This window comes from Coptis chinensis, chromosome 7 (genome assembly GCF_015680905.1).
Source record: "Coptis chinensis isolate HL-2020 chromosome 7, ASM1568090v1, whole genome shotgun sequence".
NCBI classification, from domain to species: domain Eukaryota; kingdom Viridiplantae; phylum Streptophyta; class Magnoliopsida; order Ranunculales; family Ranunculaceae; genus Coptis; species Coptis chinensis.
In genome coordinates, this window is record NC_141462.1 from 78,141,867 (window position 1) to 78,151,044 (window position 9,178).

At 36.6% G+C, this 9,178-nt stretch overlaps 1 protein-coding gene and 1 long non-coding RNA gene across 4 annotated transcripts; one reads left to right on the plus strand and one right to left on the minus strand.

The window, feature by feature from the left end:
- The first annotated feature begins 3,323 nt into the window (after window positions 1-3,323).
- LOC147489076 (uncharacterized) lies at window positions 3,324-6,811 on the plus strand. 3 transcript variants are annotated; one of them, XR_015203093.1, is made up of 5 exons: window positions 3,324-3,531; window positions 3,889-3,956; window positions 5,694-5,805; window positions 5,951-6,286; window positions 6,372-6,811. It is a non-coding gene; the product is annotated as an uncharacterized LOC147489076 (long non-coding RNA). The 3 variants fall into 3 exon arrangements; XR_015203095.1 differs by having other exon boundaries at window positions 5,901-6,286; window positions 6,372-6,444; XR_015203094.1 differs by having other exon boundaries at window positions 6,352-6,444.
- Window positions 3,790-6,437, minus strand: LOC147489077 (EPD1-interacting receptor-like cytoplasmic serine/threonine-protein kinase). Its single transcript, XM_086575029.1, has 6 exons — window positions 6,361-6,437; window positions 6,142-6,280; window positions 5,871-6,001; window positions 5,678-5,786; window positions 4,069-4,365; window positions 3,790-3,971 (listed from the first exon to the last, which is right to left on the minus strand). The coding sequence occupies exons 1-6, from the start codon at window positions 6,421-6,423 to the stop codon at window positions 3,919-3,921; spliced, it is 792 nt and encodes a 263-aa protein (XP_086431155.1). The 5' UTR covers window positions 6,424-6,437; the 3' UTR covers window positions 3,790-3,918.
- Window positions 6,812-9,178: the final 2,367 nt, after the last annotated feature.

Here is a 9,178-nt window from a genome sequence, read left to right on the forward strand (position 1 = left end):
ACCGACATGTAACAATTTTCATATGAATGGTGTAAAATGTCCAAAATCCTTATCATAGACTGTTAATATATATTGGTTTTGAAACCCCGATTTATACAACATATCACGGTTCTGACACACAATAACACTGAAACCAGATTGGAACAGCCCTTGTTTAATTAAAGGGATAAAACAATACGTCTTTTAGATGTAGATATCAGAAACTACTTCAATCATCCAATCTGTTAAGCCACGCTCAATTCCAAACTCGCAGACCAACGATATATATCGGGTGTGATCTCCAAATTTGCCTTCATGATCCCAAGTCTAATGCGTGTGTCTTGACTGGGTTCCACATCTCTCTAATAAGCTTGCTACAGTATCTATTTGGTTATGAATATCATCAAACTCCTCTGCAAGAACAGCCTGCCTTATCCCACCCATTTCCATGTCAAAGCTTTTCTTAGGCATTTCTAGACTCAAGCGATGACCCAATGACAATGAAGTATTGACAGCTGAAGAGTAATCCTTCTTTAGTTTTGCTCTGAAGTCTTTTTTGGAACCAAGACTTTTTTAGAAGAAGATGTCTCTGACATTACGTATCAATCCAAGATTATGAGGATTTGTATTTCTATGTATCAATCCAAGATTATGACGATTTGTCTTTCTACTATAACGGTACCTGAAATTCTCATACGTTGTCTGCAAAAAGAACAACTGGAACTTAATGTGCTTGAGGAAAAAATGTATGAGCAAGTTGTGACAATCATAAAGGAACAATACCTGGTTAGTGCAGATTAAGTAGATGTGGAAGATCGTGAGCCCACCCACAAACCAAGCAGCAACAAATGTGTACAATATGAGAGTTGCTTAAATAGGGGATTTCTTAAGAGCCTTCCAGAGGTTACAATAGTGTGCGTTCATTGTGCTCCTTATGTCCAACGTGCCAGAAGGAAAAATACATAAGCAAAACATAGTTGTTGAAGTCACAAACATGAAAAAAACCCGGTAATTCCTCTGCACGAATTGAACCAATTTAGTTGTAGCAATCACCAATGGTGTCCGATACGCATCCACGTATCCATGTAACTTATTATATGTGATTTACCTCTATTTTTCTTATTTCCCCATGTCAGACACTTCGTATCCGTGTCAAATGTGGACAGATGTATACGTGTCAATGTAACTTAGCATAATATCAATCATCCAACCCAATTACCAATAAATTAAACTTTAACATTCACGTCTTATAGACTGCAAAAATCCGCAATACTGTAAACTTGTAAAGGGTGTTGATCATATATAGCTTTCATCAACAACATCCTATGCCTTAATTAAAGCAATCATGACTATCACTTCTTGTTTTATGAGCCATATCAATTTGAATGATGAAGGAGCAACAATAGCCATTATGTGATAATTTATACAAAGTACAGGACCCTACTGAAAACATGATGCAAATTGGACTCATCTAAAGGATGTTTTATCCCCAATATCATTGCAGTCTGACTACACTACTAATAAAATCAAAGTCTTTGTATGGCTTCTCGCGCATATAGTATTATAACTATCTGTGAAGTACTCGTAACAAATTAAGAAACTAATTAAATGAGAGATAAACTATCGTCTGGAGGTTTTCTGAGTCAAACACATTAGGCCATATAATCTCGACAAAGTATACATTTAATAGGTTTTGTAGAATATAGAATAGGTGCCTTAAGCAGTATTCATCGTTGTCGCCTCCACATCGCATGCACTATGAATGTTCTTAAAGATCATAACTTAAACAAGTTTAATGTGTACATAATAATTAAAGTCAGCAGCTCCGTTTGAAGTTTACAAAGTCTAATGCAAATCAGCAAAGGTTTTGGGAAACAACTTGTATAGTGCAAGATAACTAACAAAGTTTAGAATTAGTGTGCTTTCACCTTCTTTTACCCCTTCACGCTTCTCGGCAAGCATCATACTTATGCACCATGTCTTGAATCCCCGCAAAGACCACACTACCAACTCTAATGTCGCCTTGTACGTGTTACAATGTTTTTCGTGTTTAAGCTTTCTTCACAACATGCATGAGCTAAAAATGAGAATAACCACCTAGCTAATTTAAAACGTTGTAGATGTTCAAGAATTGCAAAGATGAAAACATACCTAAGTTAGTGAGTTTCTTGGCCCGAAGTTATGACTTTGTAAATCTTCGTGAACTCATGAATACAGGCCGCTTTTACCACCACATCGATCGATGTTACCATTTTTGTCGGTGAGAATGGAAGTTAGAGTCACACTCCTCAATCTTCGTCTAACGAATCAACTGTATTAAAACTCGGTAAATCATATTTGTCCACCTTTAAACACCCTGATAAAGATAGAGAGAGCAAATACAACAGTATGAGCATCACAGAAGGTCTCCAGTTTCTAAACCATAACAATGTTGCCAATTCTAAAGGGAGTCTATGCTTTGGTGCAAATATGGTAATAAAATTCGAAACTTTAAGAATTTTTGATCCATACAACAAAAACACACAACAAAAAATTCCTTTAGCTAGTATTACCACATTTAAAAACAATATCTTCACTATATTATAACAAACAAAACTGGAAGCCTGAAATTTTTTATCGATGTCCTGTCAGAAGCACTTCATTTACAAAAAATCAATTGAGTTTCAACCAAACAGTAACAGAGATCAAAGAGTAATCATGTGAATGACACAACCTACTATACCGAACTAAGATTTGTCATAGTGGCTCAGATTAGAGCCAAGCCAATCCACTCAAAACTTTCACATCATGCATGCCACAAACATAAAAAGAATAAAAAATTATGCGAAGAGCAAGATGATAAAAAAGAAGTATCCACAAGATATAAAATCAGTTGCAAGAAAACATAAGAACATGACAACGGAAATATACCTAAAGCTGAAAGACTACGGATAAAAAGAGAATAAAAAAAAATGCATGCATTTGAAAACTAAATAAAAAAATAATCTCACCTGTTGGGTCTGATTCGAAGGGTTTGGTGAAACCGGATCGGGTTCGTAAGAATCTAAACTCTTTTTCTGATACACATCTAATTACTGCCGGGAGAAGAATAAGAGAGAAGTTTGAAGAGAAGAGATAAGATTTAAGAATGGAGATAAGATTTAAGAAAGAGGTTTTTATCTACTTATCTATTTTGGGTTTTTATGTATTTTGGGCTACGAACAATTGAAATTGCCAAAAAAAGGCGTAGAATTCATTTTTTTAGATAAAATCTGATGTGTCAGTCCCAGAAAAAAAAGGGGGGCTGACGTGGGTCACTGGGAGCATTCTCAACTACTCAGTATTAATGGTCTTTGATAGCTTCGGAGATATTGATCGACCCTGAAAAGCCTATGTTCTGAACCCATTTGAGTCGAGAATCTACTTGAGGCCCAGATTTCCCGACACAACTGACAAAAGTAGTACATGAGTACCCAAAACAAAGAGAAAGACTTTTTCAAACTAAGCAAAAGACTCTAAAATTACGATGAATCAATCAATCAGTGCGAGAGAATTTCAGCGCTCTTCTCTGAGGTATATAATTCTTTCATTACTATTAGTATATAAAAAACGTAAGTTAGTTCATTAAATTATATATCTAATAAAGACAATCATATTAAGAAATTGCCCAAATTATATATCTAATTGTTGTGTTAGGGTAATCGGGCCACGCACATCATGTTAAACTGCACATGAAGCCTTTTTTGCAGCCCATGTTTGCTTAGGCAGTTCAAACTTCAAACTCCATGATGTAGTGCCATAACAGAAGATAATAATGTCAAGATAATCCAATGCAAAATAAAATAAAATGAAGAGGTGTTCAATCAGTTTTAAAAGGAAAGAAAGAGTGCATTAGTCTGAAGTAGCTGATAAGTGTTCTGTGCTCTTCAGGTTATAAAGATTCCAAAAACTGTGATGAAATCAATCACTGTGATCTCCCTGCCAGTTCTCTGCTTCAGGTATGCTTCTTCCATCTGATTTCACAATGCAATTCTTTGATTAGGAAAAATAGATAGGAGGAAATTTTTTGATCTGAGTACCTAGAGAGTGGATGGGGTTATGTATTATTACCTAAGTATGGTACATCCGGCAGCTCCATCACAATATCCTCCATAGTAGGTCTCTGTTCTGGCATCTTAGAACAGCACCTCATAGCCAGACGAAATAACATTTCAAATTGTTGCCAGTTGATTTGCTCGAGTACTCTCCGATCTCCCAGCTGCATAAGGTTGCCAAGACTGTTCACCCCTCTGAATTTTCGGTCAAGGGTTTGTTCATCTATGGTTTTCCTCTTTCCATCCTCTCCTAGAATGATTTCTAGTATGACTATTCCAAACGAGAATACATCATTGAATTTCGTGCCGAACCCTGTCAAGAATTTTGAAGTAAAAAACATACAACAGAATAAGTTATGGCAGTTGCGAAAGTTGGAAAAAAGAATAACAATAAAGTAAAATTGAAAAATAATTGCACTGGTATTTCCTTTCAACAGTGTTTGCATATATATATATATATATATATATATCCCATATTCTATATATTTTGAATGACCTTTTTATTTTCCGACTGTCAAAAGAAAATTATATTATTTAAGTAATGTGAATTACGCGATGAAGAAAATCACATTACACGTTGCCCGAATACATGATCTAATTTAAAATTAATGTCTTCCACCCAAGAATGGGTTATTTTCCCTTACAACGTTAGATGACCCAGCCCAAAAGTATTGTATGGACAATATCTGGAACAACGTTTGATCACTTTACGGCTATTAGTAATCCAATCATAATCTCCTGTTCAATTTATTTATCTTTCATTTTAACTCCTCTTTCTCATCCTTCCTCTTCCAACCCTTATGTCAAAATCCTATGAATAAGTGTCACGTCCACTTGGAATGGATTGAGCATGGAACTCTTCTACATTCTTGTCGTTTGATTAGGTTGGGACAAGCTACGGGTATTGGGTGTGTCCCAGACCACTAAAAATGCTATCCTTCTGATATGATTTTGGCTAGTAATAAAGACTGTTATCTTAATCTTAGGAGTGATCATATATAGGAGTCTTAGTTTAGGAATATTTTTAAAGGTACAAGGCACAAGTAGGCACAAGGGCTGCATAGGCCTTTGCATCTTGGACATTTAGAAGTACCAAACTACCTCTCAAATCTTTCATGAGAAGCTCTACCTCTCAAAAGGTTTGTTGTGACAGTGCTGAGTCGGGAATAAAAAAATTGGAATTCTTGCGGTGTGGAATCAAGAAAACCTGCTGTCTCAGAAGGTAACTTGGTGCTAACCCTAAAGAGTGAGTACACATTTTTTCTAGTTGTAACTCTTAAGCCAATGGATTATACATAATTTACATCTATAATGGTTTCTGATGAAACTGAGAAACACAAAATGTCACCCACTTTATCCTTTACTGTATAATAGAGGTTATCACGTGTCGTGTTTCTCCTCGAGTATTACTATTTTTTGCTTATCTTTTAGTATTAATCCAAGTGTTTTAGCCTTAGTATTTTAGTAAGACTCTATTGTCTTGCCTATGTGGAGGCATCTTTACCTGATCACTAGTCAATCTAAGGTCATTTGAACAATTAATGTTCCCAAAAGTTTCACCTGTGACTTCTATATAGCAGTAATTGTCAAAGGGATTTATAATTTCCATAGCTCCTCATACTTACTTGTCCATGTGTTCAGCTTCTCAGCATAACCTGGAGTGTATGGAGTAATGTTGCCCCCTAATGGTTCCAAGCACGATGTTCCAAAATCCGCTAAAAGCGGCTTGAAGTCCTGTCAAAATACCAAAACAGTAAGTTCATCTTCTTCTATTTTGAATGCATTCTTATATGTAGTTTATGTAGATGAAGTGCTCACTGCATTAAGTAAGATGTCCTCTGACTTCAGATCACGAATAACATATCCTCTTCTATGCACATGATTAATGGCTGATGCAGTCTCCTTGATGATGCGTACTCTGGTTGCCCATGGTATGATACCATGTACTTCTGCAGCAATGGGTTAAAAGTGGTGTGAACTAAGCTGGATTTTATAACGTTATGGTCTGAAACAAGTTTTTTTAAAAAGCGAAACACATATATGCTAAAGCAAGAAGAGAAGTAGCATAGGAAGCATATATGTGTTATACCTTTCAGAATGTTATCCCACAAATTCCCGTAAGATGCATAGCTTAATATTAAAGCCTGGAAGCCTTCCCCAGAGGCCACACCCACGAGACGGACGATGTTGTCATGATGCCCAAGACCCTCAAATACACTGATTTCAGTCTATAGGTAACTTCTTTTAGTAACTTTCTGGTACATATATAACAATATGTAATATTATTGATAAAAAGTAGATTATGTACTTGTAATGTAGGGGCAGGAAGGCCTGGCTTCTCACTCTTGATAGCTACTTCTTCTGAAATCATACCTTTACAGTTATCTGGGGGATAAAGCCATGGAAGACTTCGCACAGCTACCTTCGGCAAAAGGGAGGTGAGCCATTATATCTTGGACCTCAGCTACAGTGAGTACAGCTACTCCAGTTGGGATTGGTGCTGTCCATGCTGAGTGACAAATGATTTAATTAAGCAGATATAAATTTGCCAAGTAAAACCGCTGGTAGTTTAACTTACGGGGGATGCTGGGGTTTGAAGATTCCCCACGTTCTAGTTTTTTTAATGGGGCGAGACACCCTGTCATCTTCTTCTTTAACCAACTCATCCTGTTAGTCATACAGTGAAATTAATTGAGACAACAGTATTGCAACTGTAAATATGGTTTTAACTGAAATTAATATGTGTTCCATCTGGTTAATTACTTGTAAAAGAAACAAGATAAATTAGCATCCAACAGTTCAACAAATGCGATTATTTTCAAGACCGTCATACTAAAAAATCACCTAGAAAAAAATAGTGTTTTGTTACGAGGATCTCGTTGGTGTTGAGATGAGATCAACATCTCCCAATGTAAAACAAAATTCCATTTCACATTTATTTTCAGTGATTTATGTAACGATTTTACAATTTTATCCCTAAAATAGTTAAGAGAGATCCAGATATAGTGTTCCCCAACATAGAAATAGAAATGGACACTAACATTAAGTAGCAAAAGGAAACTATCATTTATTACTTGATCTGTGCTGGTGCCTTAGTTACTGACTTACTGCATTTCCTATCAATGCAACAGTTCCCAAGTACATGTGCTCAACACTCTTTTTTATTTTCGATAACCATATGTCCATATGCGCTCAACACTCAATATACGATAAGTTGATTTCGTTATTATATAGATGGATCTTTGGTAGAAACCCATTACTATTATAGACTTTTTTTATTCAGGTCAAAAAAGGCAACAAAATGATTAACATTTGTATGACAACAAATAAACAAAATAAACGGAACACATATACACAATGCTGCAGCTCTAAATAACATGAGAACGAGTATTAAAATGGAAGCTTTTATTATTATTACTTGAATCTGTTATGGTGACGGCGGTTTGCGGCTGATAGCTGAGGAGACTTGAGAGAGACTCTTCACACTGAGCTGGTAGAATCAATAAACCCTAGTATTATATATTCCTCTTACTTTTTGTCCTTACTCTCTTTTCCCATGCATGTTTTTCCACGCCACGATCAAATACCTTTTCTTCTAATCATTGGCTATCATTTCATCACAAGGAATGTTCTTTTAGATATTCTCCACGTGGCGTCATTTTCTATTGTCCGTACAAAACATTTTGTTCATTCAAATCATGATGATGACGTGATTGAGCTCAAAAGTTGCACATGGAGTAAATCACTGTAAATAACGACACGTGGTCTTAGGGTCTGATGGGCCCAATAACAAAAGATCATAATTGATCGGCCCACAAATGGGATCCTGATGGGCCCGTGCCCAAATGTGCTTTTGCTTACATTACTAAGTCCACGCGGTATTGTAAAAATGCAATCCGGGGAAATGGGATGACAAATCAAAGACCATTAATACTGAGTAGTTGAGAATGCTCCCAGGCACCCACGTCAGCCCCCCTTTTTTCTCTCATACTGACACATCAGATTTTATCTTAAAAAATGAATTCTACGCACTATTTCAATTGTTCGTACCGTAGCCCAAAATAGTTAAAACCTATCTCTATTCTTTTTTCAAACTCTCTCTCTTATTCTTCTTCCAAAATAATTGAACTCTCTCAAGCGGACAATAATTTCTTAGAAGCTACCACAAATCTGAGATCAAGTGATGAAGAAGAACCGCATTTGAAGATAACCACACAACAGATATCTCCACCACCTTCATCTTCAAGTCCAGAAACACTAGAAACATTAATTCAAACTCTCTCAAGATGACCTTTCTCGGAATATCCTCCTCTCAAGTGTTCTTAATGACTTTGAAGCATGCTTTTTAGGAACCGCAAGTCCAACAACAGCAGCACTTTTGAAGAAGCTTCCTTCTACTACTCTTGGCGAAAGTATGAAAGCATTATTGAAGGTGAAAAAGTTCCCGTGCCTTATAACCGGTATTGCCCCTCGATTCATTGATGTGCACTTATATTCCGTGCCTTTCTCTCTTACCTGGCGGTCGCCTAATGAACCTCGAGGATAAGTCGGTAATGGTGGGTGGAATTGGGAAACATGAGCGATCCGACATAATAAAGGGAATTGGTATCCGGACTCTTAACGGACCGAGTGGCTTGAGGTTTTCACCGGATGCCTCATAAATTTTTCAAGGATTTGGTGAGTTTGATGATGTATTTGCTAGCAAAGTGGAACGGTGATGTCATCTACATACTGAGTTACGGTTGACCGGCTCTTCTCATGTTTGACATGAACCATAGGCAGTGGAATTGGCACTCTCAGGGGTTCTGTCAAGTCCTTGGATGCTGTTTCTTCAGAAATGGTTCATGGAAAATCAAAAAAGTTTTGCTTCGACTTACGGAAGCCACTTGCATCAGAAAACCAGATAAAGGAACCATCTATTGTAGTTGTTGCAACAGGGAGAAGGGGAAGTAATCCGTCTATCCATTCCAGTCGCTTTTCGGTTGAATCATTTTAGGGATAGCTAAGTGCCCCTGATAACATATTGGTAATATTACTCTGAATTTCTCTGTGCATCATAAATTATTTTATATTGCAATTTAATCGGACAAATAGAGTTAAATAAATTGTTTCTTCTTCCAGTGCAA

Coding starts and splice junctions, on each gene's coding strand:
- LOC147489077 (XM_086575029.1), bottom strand. CDS start 6,423: ATGATTTCAGAAGAAGTAGCTATCAAGAGTGAGAAGCCAGGCCTTCCT. Junction 5,787..5,870: donor AGGACATCTTACTTAATGCA/GTGAGCACTTCA, acceptor GTATTTTGACAG/GACTTCAAGCCGCTTTTAGC. Junction 3,972..4,068: donor GCCGGATGTACCATACTTAG/GTAATAATACAT, acceptor TTGTGAAATCAG/ATGGAAGAAGCATACCTGAA.